At 37.5% G+C, this 21,855-nt stretch overlaps 1 protein-coding gene across 1 annotated transcript in view; it reads right to left on the bottom strand.

Annotated features, from left to right (window-relative positions):
- FBXL5 (F-box and leucine rich repeat protein 5) overlaps nt 1–21,855 on the bottom strand; it is a 36,060-nt gene that overhangs the window by 9,743 nt on the left and 4,462 nt on the right. The window contains exons 2-9 of the mRNA XM_065633616.1: nt 13,274–13,489; nt 11,385–11,480; nt 10,396–10,579; nt 7,869–8,051; nt 5,328–5,453; nt 4,241–4,389; nt 3,964–4,046; nt 1,636–2,358 (exon numbers count right to left, since the gene is read on the bottom strand). Coding sequence (XP_065489688.1) covers nt 1,636–2,358; nt 3,964–4,046; nt 4,241–4,389; nt 5,328–5,453; nt 7,869–8,051; nt 10,396–10,579; nt 11,385–11,480; nt 13,274–13,489 — 1,760 coding nt within the window. The remainder of the gene's footprint in view (nt 1–1,635; nt 2,359–3,963; nt 4,047–4,240; nt 4,390–5,327; nt 5,454–7,868; nt 8,052–10,395; nt 10,580–11,384; nt 11,481–13,273; nt 13,490–21,855) is intronic.

Below are 21,855 nucleotides of genomic sequence, written 5' to 3'. Positions count from 1 at the left end.
CAGAAAAAGCACTGCAGGAGACATTCGAACAGCTGGTACTTCTGAACATCAAATGAGGATGAGGTCTCCCGAGAGAGAAATCAGTGCCCACGGAGCCTCACGCTACTTCTCAGCTGCCTACAGCACACAGCACAGATAGGCACGAAGTCTTCCCACTCCAAGCAGCTTTAATTAGCCCCAAGTGCTGCAGCACATCTGAGCAGCAAGTACTTCAGCCTCATCCTATTTTCATTAAGAAGCAATAACAACATTTTTCTGACACAAAACAAAATATCAACGACAAATACTATCACACACAGGAAATCTTGTAATCCTCTCGAAGCCATATCAATGTTCAAGTCAACTTCATATAAAAATTAAAGGAGCAGAAAAAATAGTTTAAGTCATATTTAACATGATGTTCTGCACATCCGAAATTATTGCAGAGTCATTTAGGGTGGAAAAGACCCTGAAGAGCGAGTCCAGCTGTAAATCTGACACTGCCAAGTCTACCACTAAACCATGTCCCTAAGCACCACACCTACAGGTCTTTTAAACACCTCCAGCGATGGTGACTCAACCACTTCCCTGGGTAGCCTATTCCAGTGCTTGACAACCGTTCCAGTGAAGAAAGTTTTCCTAACATCCAATTTAAACCTCTCCTGGTGCTACTTGAGGCTGTTCCCTTTCATCCTATCACTTGTTACTCGGGAGAAGAGACTGACACCCACCGCCCTACAACCTCCTTTCAGGTAGTTGCAGACAGCGATAAGGTCTCCCCTCAGCCTCCTTTTTTCAAGGCCAAACAGCCCCAGCTCCTTCAGCTTCTCCAGACTCCTCACCAGGTTTGTTGCCCTTCTCTGAACTCTCTCCAGTGCCTTAATGTCTTTCTTATGATGAGGGGTCCAAAACTGAACACAGGATTCAAGGTGGGGCCTCTCCAGTGCCGAGTACAGGGGCACAATCACTTCTCTAGTCCTGCTGGCCACACTATTCCTGATACAAGCCAGGATGCTGTTGGCCTTTTTGGCCACCTGGGCACACTGCTGGCTCATGTTCAGCCGCTGTGAATCAACACCCCCAGATCCCTCTCTGCCAGGCAGCTTTCCAGCCACTCTCCCCTGAGCCTGTAGTGCTGCCTGGGGTTGTTGTGACCCAAGCGCAGGACCCGGCACTTGGCTTTGTTAAACCTCATACAGTTGGCTTTGGCCCACCTATCGAGCCTGTCCACAATTATGTCATTATCCAGACAGGTTAAATGAGATGTTACTCCAGTTCTATAAAGCTTCAAGCGTAGTGACAGGCATAACGAGAAAAAAAAAAAGAGTGCATCAACACAATTTCTTAATAAGAAACCACTAAAGCTCAAATCTAAAAGCATTAATACTGCCTAGAACAATAAATCCATAAAACTACTTGACTTCAGAGGATACATCTAAAAGATTTAATTTTTTTTAAATCCCCAAAGGAAAAGCTGGAGAGAGTATTCTGCTGTGTTACTACAAATATTTTGTGATGCAAAACTACTTAAAACTTACCAACATTACTTCAATAAAAATGTTTCTACTGAAACTACACAGATTCACCCCGGCATGACCCAACAAATTAAATAGAAAAAATGTACTGCAGCAAAATAGCTCAAAACTGTTTCCTCACCTGAGAGCACGGTCTGTGATGTGGTAACATCCAGACAGACTGAGAAACTGAAGAACTCGTGCAGTCTCTTCATCTGCTTTTTCACTCCCAGAGTACACCAAGTCTTTTTTCTCTGACTGCTTAGTCCTTGTTGGTTTTTTACACAGTGCAGAGGACTCTGGAAGTGCTCGAATAGTTCTTAGTGCTGTCCCAGCACAACAAAATGGGTGACCGCAGTAAATCAAGTCAGTAGAAGCACAGTGCTGCTGCCACCCTCTAGTCCTTAATCCGTAAATGTCTCTATTGTAGCAAGATGCAGAACAATTAATATGGGATGTTGGTTCCATAAGACAAAATCCTTCAACGTTTCTGTGTCTCCACTCTGCAGCATCTTCAATGTCAGCTAAATCATCTGCATCCAGCATCCACACGTATGCAGAACTGAAGGTTTCTGAGCCATCAGGTTTAGTCCAGTGCTGCTCACCATCTCCTCCCTCAATGAGGTTTTCATTGCTGATTTCACGGAAACGATTATACTTCTTGTTGGACTGCAGTGTAATTTCTCTGTTTTTCCACAAAGTCTTAGCATTCTTGTTTCTACAGCTTTTCAGAATACCTTTGTTGTGGTGAGTTGATATGATACCCAGTGCTCTGGAAACCCTCTCTATAGCCACATCTGTGATTTTTTCACATCCAGACAGATCAAGGTGGCAGAGATTTTGACAGCAACCAACTGAAGACCAACTGAAATCAGGGAAAAAAAGTATTTTGTTTGTTTTCTCCTTTTGTGTGTGTGTGTTCAGGAATAGGTGTTAAGGTTAAATATACAAAAGAACAGTTCATAAGTAAAATACTTATATTAATTCACAGAATATATAAAGAAAACCCCAAACAGGTTAGATTTGATACTCTGGGTGCTGTATATATGCCTAGAAAAATTATGTCTAAAGAAATGCAAAATGAATCATGAATCAGTAACAATCTGTACTTTTTTCATATGCTGAGACTTCAAATTTGCCATACATTGAACAAATTTTTAAACAGCAAATCAGACTGCAAACACTAAATACACCTGTGTCAACAATTTCAAAAAGCGGCTTCTGTTGTGTATAATGCAGTTACCAAGAGCCATCTAAGTTACTAGACACAACAATTAACCTCTCAGAAGGCTAAAAAAGGTGAACTTACTGAACTAGCAATTTCACCCTGCCAAAAAAAAATCTGAGATGAAATATTCAGTTCAAAGTATTTTAATAGTTATAATTTCTACTATTTGAGTTTCTCAAGCTTGGCTGCTTATATGTATTGAAATATCAGTGTACTTAGGTTACATGCCCTCCTTTCATTTCCCATTACTTTCAGAGAGAATAGCTGGATTTGTGAGATAAATTATGTACAGTATTAATTATTCCACAAAAGTGATTAGGATTAGAGTTGGTAATGAAATCAAACTTTTCCATATTAACAAAAGCTCACCCCATATACCTGATTTAAGTGACCTTTACTTATCCATAGTTCACGTTAGCTGTAATTTACTTTCCATAAGTGATTACTTATATTTACAGCAAGCCAAACTCATTTTTTGAGTTATAAATTGGGGTGCTGAAAAACTTAGATATATGAGAAGCGGCAAATAATATCACTTTCACTAGAGACTGACAAAATCTCACAAAGATTGATTTCTGAGCCACAGAAATTCCATAACGAATTTTATTTCAACTAAAGCTTCTTGCACAAGCTGCAGTGTTGTTACTAGCATCCACACTGGTAAAATTTTCTGTGTTGTTATAGCACAGAAGACTTGAGAGCGCTGTATGATGAAAGTATTGGACACTGAAATAGCCATCAAGTTTCAATACCACAGTAAGACCTACTGCCACCAATGGAATTTCTGCAGGAATCCACAGTTACTGCATCTAAGCCTTAGAGCTTTGCCCACTGTTTGATCAATAAATCACAGTACTCCAAACACTGCCAGCTGTATCAGAGCAAGAACTACCATAACTGACTGACTCTGCAAAACCTATGGGCAATTTCAAGTTACTAATACTAGAACAAAATTGTTATGGATAGCTACACATTGATAGCTAAATACATATCCAATAGTGAAGACAGAGCATTTTAACTGGCCATTACAAAATTACATTATTCACTTGCTATTTCATTATTCATTACTCTAATTTAGTTCTTAGTTATATATGAATCCTGAATGTGATGTCTCTATTTGTCTCTTTATTGGCAAGTCACATATTTGCCAAGACATATCTGAATGTTTTTCCCACCTGCCCCCCTCAAAAAAAGTTAGATTTTTAATTTTTTTTTTTTTAAAGGAAACAACAATTATCTAACCTTTCAAATGCGGAGTCTGAAATATCAGTTTGAGTGAGATCCAAATATTCCAAGTTGGGGCAAAGCTCCAAGATCTGTCTAACCTGGAAAAGGAAAATAATCAGTACAGACACAAGCCAGTAAGGCTGCACACAGTGTCAAGAGGCAACATACAAATTAACATTCTCTTGAATTCCAGCTCATTTTCACTATCCGAGTGTTTTAAACTCAAGCTCATCAGTTATTAATCGGAGGCTGCACAGCCACAATTATCAAATGCCAGTTTCAAATGACATACCATTTTGCTAGACACTGCAGAGCTGTAGGCCAACACTAACGTCTTCACTGAGGAGCCCACATGCGGGAGGACATTATGAATTATGCCGTGAAGTAAACGTTTTTCCATTTGTGCTATATTAATGGCAAGTGAATCTTCAGCTGCTTCTTCTGCCAAAATAAAACCAAAGAGAAAGACTGAAAATATGCTTTGAGTCATTTGGAATTCACATTGCTGCCTTATATCAAACAAGTTTTCAGGAAACTAAAGCAAGCTTTATAAGGCGTAAGTTTCAGAAAGTACCTTACATCAGACTTTTGCTGAACTGTAGCTCAAAATACAACTTAAGCCTCATCTTTAAAAACTGTTTGTCTTTCTGACAGTCCTGAAGAGTTTAACTCCAACAGCAAGTAAAAACAGTAAAGGACTTAACAGAAAATTATCATTAAAGCACATAGAGAAATATTTACTACAGATTATGTACTGCTCAGGCCTGTCTGAGGCAGCTGTTTCCACCAACTTACTTTATACATTGAAATATAATCTTACCAAGCATTTCATATCCCGTGATATAACAGCTTAAGACAATTTTTAAATTAAGCCTAGAATGCATTAGGATGCAAGATAATGCAGAGATGAAGCCTAGCTTTTACCTCCTAACTCCAGACACATCCCCTTAAATTTTCTTCTACCTGCATTCATGTTTGCTCTCTCCCAGATGAACTAATTCAGCTTATTAAAACCAGCTGCCTGCTTCTTCCCCCACCTTGCCCCTCATTCCTCTTCTTGTTTTTCACCCACTGGGAGTCAGGATGAAAACAGTAAAAAAGAGCACTCCCTTCAGGAATCTTAAGTAGTCACTAGACAAAACTTGCCAAGTTCTTTACTGTAGAATTCTACTTGGCTTAGTAAGCGTGTAATCTAGACAGAACATAAGTATTATTGCATTTGTCATTATTGTAATGTACTGGAATAAACTCTGAAAAAAATATGTATTTTAAACTGATTTTACAGAAAAGACTCTATTGAAAAAACAAACACACACACACAACATACACAAAAAAACCACACCACCACACAAAACCTCACGAAAATCAGATTTACCCACCAGATTCATCTATGTCAGCATCTTCATCCCATTCCTGGAAAGCACGACTTTCATCTTTTCTGTTTTTCACCCATTCCTCATCAGGTTCTGTCTCAAGATCTGCCGCAGGACCACTGTACCAATCACCTACTCATCCCCCCAAAGGAGGAGGAAAGGGGGGGAAAAAAAAATTAAAACTTCTCATCACTGCAGAAAACAGCAATGATAACTTCTTGGTATACCTGACCTAACGATAGAAATGAATTCTGCATTCATCTCAATGAAGGTTGGACTGAACCTTGACATCATTCTTGTTTATGTATGTTTTAAAGCTTAAAATGACTCCTGAACAGTTTCAGGACCATCACAGAACTCAGTCTATTATGCCACTCTGAAACATGCCTGTTGTCCTTATTTTCTGATAGCGACCAACATGATTGCAGAAATAGCTGAAGCAATTATAGAATATTTGGACTGTATATGTGCTGAAGTTCTTTCTGGTAGATATACTAACCATCACCTTTTGGTATGATACTTGGTTTAAGACATTTCCATTTTCCTCTGGAACCTCACAAACATTCAATCAACCAGGATCTATTTTATTAGCCTGTTTTGAGTCATTGCACATGACCACTCCAGGATCACAAAACCCCATTCCAGAAGTAGCCTACTTATTATAGCTATACAATACTCAATCATAACATATATGACTCAAATCAATAGACAACTTTTTAGAACATCTGAATGAACATTAATATCAGCAAAAGCTGCACTGTTTTAGCTCGTGGGGCGCTGCCTCTCCCAAGCTATTAAATTACTTCTAGTTTGAGTTTATTGTAGTGTTTGGCTTGGTATAAAAGCAGGTCTGCTGCCTCCCTGAGCACAGACATATTAAAAACAGAAACAGCTTAATCTACTGTCTCCCTAGTGGGGGATCCTGCTACTCCCAAAGCAACAGTAACCTCTGTTGTGCAGTATCTAAAGGAACAAGGTTTCCTATATGAGCAAGTGACAATGAAATCCTAATTGATTATTAACAACTGCAAAGCAAAAGGTTTTATAACATTTCTCATCTTCTTTAACCCATCTTTATAACACACAAAAAGGCTCAGAAGCCATGCCTGTACTAGAAGGGGAGGAAGAAGAAAAAATTAAAAATTTGACTAAGCCTGTAGTTTCATGTTCTTTTTTCCCCTCTGGCAGTAAATCCCATTTGAGAAGCTTCCACCCAGTTCAGAGCACTTCTGCACAAACAACTGCAGTGGTGCAGACAGTACGTCACAAGTCTACCTTCCTGTTGTGCCAAAACCAGGTTTAGGAATAAGTAATTTTAAACACTTGCCAGTTACCTTTTTTTGCATAGCACTGAATTATCCAGACTAGTTTTTAGACAAAAATAAAAATTTAACAATTTGAACTCTGAAACCTTTCCTCTCTGCTCAGTCTTTTGCAGCTAAGGGACAAAACTATTATTTTCAGTAAGATTAAGACAATGACAACAAAAAAAAAATAATTCAGACCCAAAAGACATTTCACTCCTCTCTGCCTTTTACAGATTTCAGAAGTCAAAAAGGTCTGGCCAGAAAGAAGTTTTAAGCTTTTATTTATCTCGAAATTTAAGTTATATATTGTTAGCTTTCTCTCAAAAATCTTAAAGGCACATAAAATATAGTTTATTAAGCAGCACAGATTGTCTCCTTTTTACTCACCTACACTGACATGGCAGCAATTGTGAAGCCTGCAATGCCATACTCCAGTGATTGTTTACTACTCACATAAATAAGGACAAATCAAAATAGAAATATTTAAACCTACAAATAATATTCTGATGACTTGTAACTGGCCTCATTGGAATAGAGAGTATTTTGTCTATTTTGACAGGTACTTTTGCAAAGGTTACACTCGTCAACAGGAAACGTTCATTAACAGGAGAGTTTGAGAAACAGAAATTATAAAAAACTCACTTAATCCTTACTGCAGTAGAAGTTATTGAAGTAACGTATCTGAAGAATCAATACTAAAACTAACATTCATACAGTTCTTTGAAGTTTGAATACAAAAAGTAAGAGATTGTGAGGAAATGTTAGGACTCCATTTGGTTTAAATTTCCATTCTGCAGTTACGTATTTTATTTCTATCTAGTAACCTAATGAAATAAAAATTTTACTGATATAGGTGTAATAGCAGCATCTAAAACTCAAAACTCCTTAAATTCTTAAATGATAATCAAGATGTTGTATTAGTGAATATATTTTTTAGCATTCATACAGGCAAACAAACCTCCGTAAAACTAATCAACAGTTTGTATACAAGAGCTACTCATGAGTTACAACCAAGACACCTTCTAGTGTCCTAATTCTACAAGATGCAGGTATGCTTTGGGGCTTTTAAACATTTAACCAAGTTTCAGGGCACTATGCTCACCAGAATGGTACACCCTTCCAGCATGCTCAGCTGTCAGGTTCATTGCACATGACAGCCTATACTCAAACACTCTCTTTTATAGACTAAGAAATTCTGATCTTTGACATACTTTCAAAGGAAGTATTAAATTTAACTTACCTCTGGCCCAGCGAACAGGGTAAAGATGTTTCCAGAGAGATCCAGTTTTAGCCAACTGTGCCCATTCAGTGCTTACTTGACTGCACTGACATAACTCTTGGGGGTTAAGGTAACTGAAAATGGTCAGCATTACTTCAGGAGGAAGATTAGTAATATTTGTGGTGTGCCCTGTTACTTCAGTTTCTGAAATACAGAAAGTGCGTGTTAAGTGAAGTACACCCTCACAGTTTTAAATTAGAATAGTGGAACTCACATTTTGACTAGGCCAATGAAAAAAATAGTGTCTGAAAAAAATTTAAACAGCTGTTTGGCAAAAGAGTTGAAAAAAAAAATAGGTATCACTTTGGCTTTAAAAAACTTTCACTGTAATACCACCTTAAACAAAACAAATAAAAAAAAAAATCAGCTCAGGTTTCTGTTTGCCATTTCCTCCACTGGTTAGTTTTTTCCAACCCTGACTCAAAGGGTCCAGAAAAAGCCCTGGACAAAAGTAAACATTTTGCTGTGGTTGAGCAGCAGCAGTAAGGAGTATCTACTATAAATGAAAACAAATGAAATGCTCTAAAAAACTGCCTTATGCCATACATTATACATATATATATGTACCTGCTTTTCCACATTCTCAGGAAACAGCACTAGGACCCAGAATCGACCAGCTGGGACCACTCTCATTGAAAGATGGGACACAGCAAGAAGCCCATGCTTAACTCTTCGCAGCTGTCTCATTTTATTTCTAGCTTTAACTGCTAGTACAGATAACTAATTTTAACTTTTGAATGGTGACAAGATATTCAGGTTGTAAAGTTATACTAAATATTAGGTTAGAGACTAAAATTTGACCACTATAATTAATACTTCAGTGGACAGCAGCAGGAACCATCTCCAGTAGCTCTCCCTTATCACAACAGTACAAAGAGAGCTGCAAACTATATAAAATAACAAATTCAGTGCTTTGGTTAGTGGGGTGTTTGCTGTTCTAAGAGAATTTTTAATGCTTTATTTGAGGACAACTTACTTGAGAAAAAAATCTTTCTAAAATAGGTTTCAGGACTCCTTAGAAATATAATAGTAGGTTTCACAAATTAGTAGGGATTTACTTTTAAAGTTAGGACACAAAGTACACAAGATTTTACAGCAAAACAGTATTTCACAGTATCAGGTTTCTTTTTGCAAAGAAGCTTCGAAAGTGAGCATAATATAAACTTTATGCCGTGATAATCTATTGCTACCTTAAAAAATATAATTAAATACAGTTTTACTTGATTAATCAATATATTTGTTCGTATGCCAGGCAAGTCGCTATAGGTAAACTACCAAGAATTTCACACTAAAATGCAGTTAAAGCTGCACAAGACTGCAAGCTGTGTTATTTTATTCCATTTTTAAAAAGTGGATGCAGGACACATACTTCCCTCTCCCTAAAGTCTAGAACAGAACCATTGCAGAATTACTACTGTCCCAAAACTGGTATTCCAGCTAGACGTAACAGCAAGTAATGCCATAAGGCTACTTCTATCACATTCATCTGTTCAGACTCAATAGCATTTCACACCACGGACCACGATCTTTTCTGAAGGCTTCACCTGGAGGGCAGAAAATGACCAGTTCAGTAGTTCAGAGAAGTCAAGTTGCATAAAAAAAAAAAAATATCTGATTACAGAGTAGTTTTTCAAGTTTTTCACATCTTATCACAACCACAAAGTCAGTTCATGAGGGCTTCCTCTATTTATCAGTCTCATACCCCAGTATTACACTTTTGGCACGCTAATTACCCCTTTTTGGGCACATCAACTCTACTTCGTTAGTCAAGAGTGAAAACTGTAAACACAAACAATTTGGGCTGTTTCAACAGTCATAAAATAAGCCTGAAGTGCACCTTAGTAGTTATACTTCTGTTCTAAGCCTCATCAGGAAAGGTAGTTACAGATGAATGCAAATTAAATATTCACTTCCAGAATGCATGTTTCATCTGACCTACTCACATGCTGCACAGATTCATTCCCTTGCATTACTCCACACACACAGTTTCTTCCTTCCTGATTCCTGAGGGGCCCAGGAAAGTTTAGTGGAGTTGGGGAAGGTGAGTTGCTTTTAATTTGAAATATTGTCAGTTGGCTAACTATTCTGTTATTAAACCATCAACAAAAGAGCTTACAAAGTGGTCCTAAAAACCAAGAATTAAATGCAGGGTCTGCAAATAGAAAATACAATTTCAGTGGAAGAATGAAATTAGAAGTTAGTTATAATTTCTGCCTCTTCATTATCTCAAATATTATTATGGGAGGGAAGGAAGAGGAAAAAGGTTGAGAACAGGTAAACAGTGAAGTACTATCTACATTACAACCTGCCAAGAAGCCTGTATCGAACGGTAAAAAGTTCCTGAAGTTTCAAAACTGGTTTGAAGAAATTCCCATTTTATAAAAACTAGTTTAACTGTGCATACGTAACTTCAGGTATAGAACTGGTGTGTCTTTTTAGATAAAAACTGCAGTTTGAAAATTACTTTAACTTTAATTAGATGTTTCACCTTGATCTGCCTTCTCGTCCACAGAATACTTAAAGACCTTCTGAAGCTCTTCCGCTTGATTCCACTTACTAAGACCTCTGAATTCTGCAGCCTCCTTCTGTGAGCAGTGCTGTGCGATTACTTTCTTCTTAATATCTTTCAATTCTTCGTAAGTAAAGTATTCCATCAACATCGGCTGAAAAACCTAAAGCAAAGCGGGGGGGGAAAAGTCTGTTGCTGACAGAGACAGTCAATAGTGCTACACAGACCTATCACCACAGAATCCTCCTTTTCAAATTCTCTCCAAGTAAAACATGTCAAACACTAAGTGAACCTAAACACAGGATGATGGAAGTTTTGAGTTCCAACCCTCTGCTTGCCAGTGGATCGCTGCATAGTCTCAGACAAGCTGTTTAACTGTTTTCCCCAACAGAAAAGGGAAGTGATTAAAGTTGCTTAAATGAGATAATTTATCGAGATACTCACACGGAATGCAAAGTGGCACAGAAGAAAAACATGAGGAAAAGATTTCTGTTGGACAGACTTCGGAAGATTTACTCTCCTCAGAAGATGCTTCCCAGTTTTTGGATACCCATAAATCATCAGACTGGCAGTACTAGTCTATGTGTCCAATATAGGTCAGAGGCTGTTTGGGAGTGTCAGTTTGAGTCATGAAGCACTGGTTTACAGGACTTCTCTTTTTCCTTTAAGTTTTGCTAGACATCCCCTTAAGTAACTACCTGCTGCAATCAAATCCCAGCCCCAGTGGACTTTCGTCATCAACTTTTTAAAGGACCAGAATTTCATCATAATGTTTCAATATGTTCACTGTTTTGGAATGCGTCACTTTGAAGTCAGAGAACAGAACAATGACACCACAGCCCTGAATGCAAACTCGCATAGTAATAGAGAACTGTGAAAAAACTGAACCTCTGAGCCCTTTGTCATTATTCAGTCATTCCAAAACCCAAGGAAGATCGGCATAATATTTGAGGAAAATTTTTACCTACCTCCTCTTCCTCTTTCATATGAGGAAGGAAATCCCTGGTAAAGGCTTCCAATCTCTCCTTCAGCTGTTTCGCATAGTTCAGCTGTTCATATTCATTCTGAGAAGAAAGCGAAGATTTAACTATAACCTAATCTTGTCCATTCATTCAAGGATTGAACTGTTTTTCAGAGTTAAGCCCATTATGTCTTCCCCATGCATGCAGCATTTTTGGTCTATTTCATGATAAGAATATGTTCACTTACAGTTCAAGACAAGCTGACAGTTTGTACTAGCCTGTTAGTAAGCAGAACAAAGTATTCCCTTCCTGCATGATTCCAATTTATTTTGTTACCAGATATGAATTAACTTGTCTAATCACATTTTTACTTTGGAGCAAAGACTGAAGTCTGCCAATCTACAGTCTCACCCAAAGTTCAAGTAGTAACAGAATAAGTATTTGCATATTCTGCATAAGAATTGTTCTAGGATACAGCAGTTCCACTTCACCTTTTACTGCATATATTTCACATTACTTATTCTACAATTCTAGCTTACAAATTAAAATCAGAATTTATAGGCAGACATGTTCTTTACATATTTACTCTGGAAACTGAAGGAACTCTTAAATAAAGATGTAACTGACTTTTAAATACTAAAGGTAGACCAACCTCATCTATCAATTTGTTAGCTTGTTCTTTGTGCCAGTAATAAGAAGCTGGTTCTGAAGTCTGCCCAATAATTGCAACATAGTGGAGTTCCTCATAGCTCTTACAGTAAATGTTGTAAGTTTTTATTTTCCACCTTCTACAGCATCAAGAAACCCTGACTATTACAGAAAAAAAGCTTAAGCCATCAGTTTAAATTAAACTAACCACATTTTTTAAAAAAGTTAAACAATTAACATATCTACAGAATGCTACAGAGATCTGGTTTTCCACACTTAAGAAGTCAAGTAACAGAATAACGCTAGCATCCTAACAGAGAAGGCATAACACAAAGCCAAGTGTGTTAAATTTCCCTTCACTTCGCTTCCTTTTACAAATCATTAATGGACACAGCTTAAGACAAATTTTAAGGTTTTATATACACAGGGAAAAAATTATTTGCAGGACGCCCAAGTCAAAAACAGCCTTAGATAGTAAAATAGAATCAATCAACTGCATATTTAGTGTCTTTCTTATTGAAAATATGGACCATGTGTACTAGAAACGTAACAAAGGATGTCAAATTATTACTAGAGACTACAGTTCTTAAGAGTACAGGACGGGGGAGTTGAGTTGAGTTGAATTCAAATAGGCTTCTACTGGGGAAGCATTTAACAACTTTAAGTCGTGAAAAAGCCAGCTGGAGAAATAACATTTACAGTTTCTTAAGAACTGGAACACTAGCAACATCGCTGAGCAACAGATTACTGGAAGGAGTACATGACTCACTAACAGAATACAACAATGCTTTTTTTTTTTTTTTTAAAGTCTGGTAATCATCTCCATTTGTGATGACAATAAAATGCTATGTGACACAAAAAAAAGATACTCTGGGTTTCCTAACAAATTAATAAAAAAACATTATGTCTGTAGTCAGAAACTGTTCTGACCAATTAGCAGAGCAGTCTTCATATTTGAAACTTTCATGCCGTCTCTCCAAAATGCCTCCAATTATGTAGTGATGGACTTCTGTCACAAAACACATCCCTGAAAAAAAAAATTTACTAGAAATTTTGTAACTGTGATGAATGGCAAAAAGAACTGGTGTTTCAGACTGGAAAGTTTTCACTACTGTATCAAGAAACCAAAAATGTTTTCTCTTCTGCCTCAGTTTATCTGCAGAGTATTAATAAAAAGTTGAGGTTAACTAAAACACAATCCCAGCATGCTTTCCTTGGGACACAAGTCCTTCTTATAGCCTACTTACCTTTACATTCTTTAACCCTTTCTCAAAGAGGCTAAGCATCTCTGAGAGTTTGTTGTCCGAGTGCACATTGTACACTGTCCGGCTACGTTGCTGAAGTAAACCAATGATACACTCATTTTCAATCTGCTCGTGCATTTTAAATTCCTTGAACGTGGCATAAAGAGATTGCAGAAGAGCCCGAAAATCATTATTGTTGGAAAAGTTGGTCTTGGAAAGCTAAAAGAAAGAAAAGCACATTAAAAAAATCTATTAAAATCCTGTCAAGGTCAAGTTAAATCATTAGAACAGGTATTAGCTCCAATTATTAATTGTTCTCATTACTTATAAGATAAGCTTAAAACCTTCAGTTTTATACAGAGAACTGGCAAAAATAAAAACTGAAATTGCAATTTGAGTAACTCACTTCAAAGACATCAAAAATTAGAGTAATGAACACTTTTAGTTTTAATCCTCAAGTGCACCAGGTAAAAATCAGACATTCAAGTGCATCAATAAGAATACACAAAGTAGTCTTCTATTTGAATAGTAACTTTCCTGTAATTTATCTAATGGTGCATTAAAATACAATTTAATACAACTTCTTCCAGAAGTGCGCAGAATTAACATCGACACTTGAATACTAGATACTAACATTTATATAATATCCCTATTAATATGACTTTTGAAATCAACACAATTTATAATTATTTCAACCTTCATGACTGACTGGCCATTTGATTTTTGTTAACATAAATTGACACAATTTCTACATAAAGCCCTCAAATTTGTTTTAAAACTTTCAAAATTCATTATGCACAGTCCTTTCACTTACAAGTTTCCTCTCACTGTTCATTAAAACAGTAACTCATTCACACTTCCGTTAACTCCCTAAAGTAAGTTAGCAGAGTAGTTTTATTACAATGTTGTGCTTTGTGAATTACATTTAAATAAACTAAGGGATTTAACTGCACAATTCGCTCATTTCCAGTTGCAACTATGTTACTGCATTTCCCATCACAGGCTCTGAAGAAAAAAAAAAGTAGCTATAAATTTTAGAAATATTACAAAGAACTAATGATGAGATAATTACAGAAGTTTAACAAAGTGTAATATGTGCAATAATGCACATCGTAAAGAAAAGCGTGTTACATTTAATCAGACAAATTCTGAAGGCGACTGTCTCAGTCCACATGAATGAATAGAGCTTAATAAAACAGGAAAGAAGTATGAGAACTTAAAGGAAGACCATCCTTGAGAGAACAATGCAGTTATGGCATTAGCTTTAAGAAGCCAGTAAAGTAAAAATCATATTTAAGCAACATAAGCCAATCTTGTGAAACACTGAGATAAACAAGAGTAGAAGGATATCCTGGCAGAAGTCAGCGCAATCTCCCGGCCCGGCAGGGAACCAAAAGGTCAGCCACTTTCCCAGATCTACGTGTTAGTCCATTATCAACAGGCCCCAAAGTCGATGTCCAGGAATATGGTGTCCAGACGGAACGCCAAACCCCGCCAAGGGAATGCAAGCCACCTTAGCTGCTGGAAAAGGTTTCCAATGCACCAAGAACCAACAAATCAATACAGCACAAAGTTCCAGGCAACACAGTGGTGCCATTTTTACATGTGTACAGTCACCATTACCAACAAAGTTTTGAAACTGCATTTTCCTTTAGTCAATGTAGAAAAATATTTTTTTTCCATTCTTATGTTTTATTCCACATGCAGCTTCAACAATCATAGCCTACAGCAGTATACGAGAGCAAGCACCCTACAAATAAAAATATTTAATTCAGAAAACAAGCCACTGGAAAATTCAGAAGTGGTTTAGTTTACAAAGATTCTGGAATCTAAGAGTTTTACTAGAAAAGGGAATCTGAGACACATGTTCATATATAATACGCACATCAAAAACCACCATAGATTGAGAGATCTAAAACTTCTATCATAATAAAAAACAAAAATTTAAAAAAAACCCACAACACACAAAACACCACAACCAAAAAAAAAAAAAAAGACCAAAAAAAACACCAATAAAAAAAACCACAAACACAAATGTACTTATTCATTCTGACACTGCATTGCCACTTCCTGGCAAGCAGTAGCAATGCAACTGAAACACACTGGACATCTGCCAAGTGCTTATGCAACTCCAAGCCAGCTGTGCATACTGTACATTACATGCTGTACATAAGAGCAAAATCACTGTTACTATGGAAAAACAAATTTACTTAGCCTCAGTGTAGATAGAAAACAGGGCAAAGTTTGGGGTATTCTTTTTTTGTTCTTTTTTTTTTTTCCCCCCCCCAGTACCTTTTAGACCAACTACTGACATGTGAGAAAAAAATCACGTTTGCGATGGCCTGTGTTAGCACACAGGATTTGAGGCATGAAAAGCAGAAGTCTGAACAAGCACAGGAGTTGGGTGCAGAAATACCTCTTCAGAATTGCCTCCTCACCTCCAGTCATTTGTGATTCAGACCTCAAGAACAGTGAAGTTTGGTTTCTAATGTAGCATTTCTCTTGATCAAGGACTGTCTCCCAACTGCTCATTCTACCCATAAGGATCCACAATACCTGAAGCCAGCCCCCAAAGGCCCTTTTCCCCAAGAATCCTACTTGTTCCCACAAATGCTTGGCATTTTGGTTGATGTGAAAACATAAACAAGGCTGCTGAAGTGTGCAACAGGAAGGTTAGACAAAAATACTGTATTTTGCTGTTGAGTTTAAGAAGAAAAAAAAAATCTCAGAAAATCGGTTCTAATACAAATTAGCATCTTCTCATCCTCATGACTCAAAGTCTTTTCAGGACTCAAAAACTTCTGTTGAACCTATCTATTATCATCCATAGGTCTGGAATAAATAAAGAATCCATTTGTGCAGGCAATTTAAGAACTCCTGTTACAAATGCATTGCTCTAGAAGCCACTGTAACACTTGCATATTCACCTCTGCTACTGAGGTGTTCAGCTGATATCCAAGAGATTAGGAACTATGGAGAGGATATTGAAGTTTAACGACTGTACTTGAATCAGCAATCAGTGCATTAGAAAGGTCAGCTGAAACTGAGAAAAACTGGCTTTTCAGAGGACAGGCAGCCTAGCAACAAAGTCACTCGGTCAGATCTGTAATTTCATTACCAGGACTGATGAAGTCTTATAACGGAGGATCAAGACTATTAACAGAGAGCAGCTGCTCCACTCCGAGTGCCACTTTTCACCAACTCTACACAAGGAAAACTACTGCAGGAGTTTAGTAGTGCAAAAAGAAAACCATCACTCCCCAAATTCAGATGAAGAATCCCAAGAGAACAGTAAGGGGGAAGAAATGGATTGCATTAAGAATATTTGCTGAATGTTCAAACATATAAAGCACAGCATGTGTATGATCCCTAAGCAGACTTAAAACACACCATGCTAAACCAATTATCACAGCCACAGGTGTTAGACATATCTGGGAGCTTTCTGGACTTCAAAAGACACTACATTCAATCAACTGTAAGTTACAGCAGAACTGTTCTTGTGTTTAGAATTCAAATTCTAATTGAGGAGTGGTACCACAAGAGGAATAGTCCTGGTGCTTCCTGAAGCCTCATGAAATCTAAGAATTATACATAATCCAAACAGCCTGAGCAACAGGACAAACAGCCGCCAGTCAATCGCACTGCAAATTCTGTCAGAAACACTTTAGAGACCTTTGGCTGGTGCAGGCCTACTCCAGAAGTGTTAAAGCCAGTATTAACTTTCTTTATTAAATCCTTAATAAAATGCGCACACACAACAACACATCAACTTTATTTCATGTAAACTGGGGAAGGCATATCAGTAACCCAAGGGCTGCTGTGGTGACAGCAACATAGTAAAGCACAAGGTCACAAAATGTACCAAGTAACAGCATGACAAGGAGATAGCCACCTTAACTTAAGACTGCTGTCCTCTTCTGAGAGGGCTGAAAGCAATGTGTGAATTAGTATTAGGATTATTAAGAAGAAGAACTTAGAAGTTTTCTGCCATTGATTCAAGATCAGGTAATTCCATCCTTCCTTTGCAGGACAAAATAGTGAAGACGCCACTTGATGGACATATTTTTTTTAAATCTCAAATCACACAATCAAAGAATAGCTATGCTTGAAAAATCAGTGTAGCTTAGACAATCATATACCAATTTTAGGCGAGTGCCCAACTCCACTGGACTAAAACAGAGCCATTAACAAGGTAAAAATGAATGTATGGAGATATAGCAAATAAGCCTTCCTTACTGTAAGCTACTATTTCATTTTTGTTCTTTGAGAACAAGGTTACAATACCAGCAAGATTAATAGTGATTGCTATTTATACGGTGCTTCATGTTCATGACACTCAACTGAAGGCAATTCTACATTCGACTCTTGCATCTCCTTTGTGGCTTTAGTGCTTTCATTAAAAAAAAACAACATGAAACTTTCTGTCAGATGAAGACATATTTCCATCCAATGTTGTGAATAAATAAGAAAGCTCAAGACTGCTAATTTAATCACTGAAGAAAACACAGTATTTACTTGGTTTCTGTAAGTGTTTTACATATGTGCCAATATGGAAAAATGTCATCTTAGAAGAAGAAAATTAATTTTCCAGAAACGTTAGTTTACAGTGAGTAAAGTGAAACAGCTATTTCCTAATATCTATGCCAAAAATACATTTAATGAGTGGAAAAGGTTTGCTTCTTCCTTAAAAATATCCAAACATACATTTAGCTGGCAAGGAGAAAGTAACCAACAAAAATAAAGAAAAAGCAAGCTGCTCTTATCAGACTAGCAAGGCAACAAGCAAAGTCCATGCTGCATGCTAACTTTCCCAGTTACAGCTATCTTTCTATTCCCAACTACAAGCTGGAAAACAGCAAAAATATGAGGAAAGAGAACAGGAAAGGGAAAATTGATTTTTCCACTCTGTCCAAAAATTTCACAAATTTAAAGTGGAATAATTACTCAAGGTTAAAGAGGAGGGAAAAACAGCCATAACAAGGTGTGCAACAGGAACGTGCACTCTGCAAAGATATTATCTCAACTTTATGAGGATGAAAATGGAGGGACAAACGGCCATAACAAGGTGTGCCTGTGTCAACATCGAAAGCATGCGGTTTCATGTTATACTTAATCTGCTGTAAATTGGGGGTGGGGATGGAGGAGGAAACACCCAGAAGCAGCAGCTCTGCCCTTACCTCCAGCTGTACATTCTGACTCCTTCCCTGGGATATGCTCCAGCAATCATGCAGCTGCAAGATGAACCTGTTTGGTGTACTGGTCCAGTAAGAAGTTCTGTCTTTTCAGTGGGTTCTTTTTTCACCTGATCAGTGTTCTAGCCCGACAGACTGCAGTGACACCCAGTTACACGCAACATCTGATTTAGGAATCCACAACACGAAGTTCAGTTTTTATCAGCCCCAAGGAAGAACTATAGTGACAAGATAGGATGGCAGAAAGGATGACTGTCCTCTCAGTGTCACCTGCTCCTTGGCTTATCTTTGTGTAAAGGTATTTGAGGTGAACAGTAAGAGAATTAGCTAAAGTACTTCACGCCCTACCTGTTTGGACATATGAAGCCTTAAATCAGAGGACTAATACAGGTTTTATACCCTGGGTGCTTTTCTTGGCTGTTAGACAACCTACAATAATAGTAATTAGTAAGGCAGGCAAGCAGGACAGGATCTGGCAGAACTTGACAAGAAATCCAAAACTTTCAAATGCCCACCTGTCTGTCTTCTCTATATAATCCTGTCCTCTACGTAATCTCATCAGCTGTTTTGCAGCTTAACTAAAATCATGAAATAGCCTTTAAAAAAAAAAAAAAACAACACACACACAACACCACCACCACCACACAAATTAAAACACCACATCAGCTAACACAATACTAACTCAAAGAGTACGGGCAATAGGGCAGGTAAAATCTTGTTCTCTATATATTTTGAAAGGCTAAGGTCAAGCTCACAAATGCCAAGCATAAAAGCACAGTGGAGGTCGAAAAAAACCTGCTGTATTTTCATTTTTATTGGGGTCTTTCATATCACTCTCTTACACTACATACAGAGTCAATTTTGTCCAATGAACACCTGCAGATCAGTTTTTGAATCATGAAGGGCTTTTCACAAAGAGACAAATAACAATATGGGACTGACTGCACCAAGATTTTCAGTGATGCAATTGCTATGAGTGCCAGACCCCGCCGGGGACCAGAGCAGAAAGCACCACAGGTAAAAATCAGCTGAGCCTCCTCCACTGTGTGGTTTCCACAAGTAGTCTACCAGGGATAAAGGGACACAGGCTGTCACCAGGTCTGCAGAGATAAACCCTCTAAGTAAGCACATGAAAGAAAAGAGCCTCAAATGAAAGCGTGATGAACAGTTGCAATGATGCTGTTATGTAGGTATCTGTGCCACAGCATTTCTCAGACGCACTCTAGATGCCGTGGAAGGCTTCTTTCCTGTCTTACATCCTCACGCAAATAGGCTCCTGCTAAGACCTGGCCTTTTGGCCTTCTGTCGGAACATATCTGAAGTCCCCAGAGTGAAATACCAGCAGCCTCAAGGCTACTCCCCATGCTCCCGCTGCATCAACTCACTAACTACAAACACAGCAAAAATGCTTTTGCCCCTCTGCGGCAGTCTCACTGCAAATTTCCTAACACAGTCAAGGGTGGGAACTGGAAAATTCACCACTCTGGCTTAATCCACCTTGGGCACTAACTGCAAAAACAAATAAAAAGCCAAGTCTCTCAAAAATTACAACTTTAATGGATCAGTTAAAGCATATCCTAGGATAGCTGCATAAAACCTGTATGAATGTGGATACACACTTACTACAGTCTCTAACTTTTTAGAGGGCATCACTATTTTTTTTCTTTTGTGCCACAGGGTAGGAGAGAATAAACTGTTGTTGCTCAAAGTGGAGAAGGGCAAAGGTGGGTTATTACTGCTCTTCAGAGCAGGCTGGAAGACAGGACAAAAGATCAGAGCAACATGCAAAGGGTGAACAGGAAACTTTTTTCCTACAATTTGAGAGCAAAAATAGGTGCTAAGTAATTACTTGGGAAAAAAACCTGCTGTGTCTGGCATGAGAAAATACCCTCAGGTTTTTCTTACAAAGGCAAAAAAAAGAGAGACAAAAGAACAAACCATCCAATAGGTAAAAAAAAAAAAACAACACACAGAAAAAAAAAAAACAGCCAAAACCAAACAAAACACCAAACCAAAAACAACCAACAAAACAAAACACAAAAAAACCCCAAAAAACAGTGTCTTGCTAGACAAAAAATAAGAAACTATGAGAAGGTTTGAGGCGGCAACAAGAACTAAAAGTGTCCTGAAAAAAGAAGCTAAATTGCTATGCACATCTGAAAAGCCTCACTTAAACTCCAAATGTTTTACCATTGTTGTCTCCCACTTCAGACCTCCTTTAGCACTTTACTTAAAATACATTTGCTGTAAAATGTAGATATTTAAAATACATTGTCACTTCCAGATTCATCTGCAAAATATTCTGCATGAAAAATTAATTTAAAGCTGTTATTTTCCAATAGGTACAGTTACTGAACCCAGTAGTTCCCAACAGGTAAGTTACTGAACTCTTGAGCATCCAGAAACTAAGACAGAAAGACAACTGGTAAGAGTCTCTGACGAAATAGTCAGAGGCATGGACAGTAAATTGCTCACCTATCTCTGGATGCTAATGAGGAGGTTTAATTTACTTCCATCGAGAAGGAAGGAATTACCTTCCATCTTCTGCCTGTAGTTATAGTGTAGCCCATAGTTTGCAGACTTATTAACACTAAGCATCTTAAGTAGCTGTTTATTCATTCTAAACATAGGTAAAGGCAAGAGCTCAATGCTACAGAATGTTAATTGGTAATAAGCAAACACTACGGATTTCTAAATCAACACACACGTTTGAAGCAGCAGTGGAAAATGAATGGCAGTGTACTAAAACACTGAAAAGGGATTTCAAAAGTAGAACGAAAGCTCTATGAACATTTGTTGATTAGAAGCAGATACTTATCTTCATGGAACAGTCATTTTCTGTTCTCAAGGACATCAAGCAAAAAATATTTGACTTTGAATTAGAAATTCAGTATGTTGATAACTTGTCTTATTTTTCAGATTTCAGTCTCCATTGCTGCCACAAAAAGTGTGATCATAATGTGGTCCACTAATTCCCTGCCCAATGCTTTACAACTTAAATTTAACTTAATTCAGGAGTATTTTTCACTCGTAAAATGGTCCACCTGCAATTTCCTTATTGTAAGAACATCACAAATTTAACACCTGAAAACAATTCGTTCTCTTCAACAGAGGCCAAAACTTGTAAGGAAGAGAAACAACTGTAATGCAACACGAGGCTATTGAAATAAACACAAACATTGAAGAGAAATGCAAGTTATAAAAAGAAACCATTATTAGGAAACAAAGATAAGAACTTTTTAGTTATATGGAAGTTTTGAAAAGAATCTTACAAAAATAACCAAAAACTTATCACTGTAGGCAAGTAGAACAGAACAGCATTTACACTTCAAATGAGAAGGACAGAGTACACAGGAAAAAAAAAAGAGTCTATATATACTTAGATAAAAGAAG

This window comes from Caloenas nicobarica, chromosome 4, assembly GCF_036013445.1.
Source record: "Caloenas nicobarica isolate bCalNic1 chromosome 4, bCalNic1.hap1, whole genome shotgun sequence".
In the NCBI taxonomy this organism is placed as follows: Eukaryota; Metazoa; Chordata; class Aves; order Columbiformes; family Columbidae; genus Caloenas; species Caloenas nicobarica.
This window is presented reverse-complemented; position numbering and strand designations above follow the sequence as displayed.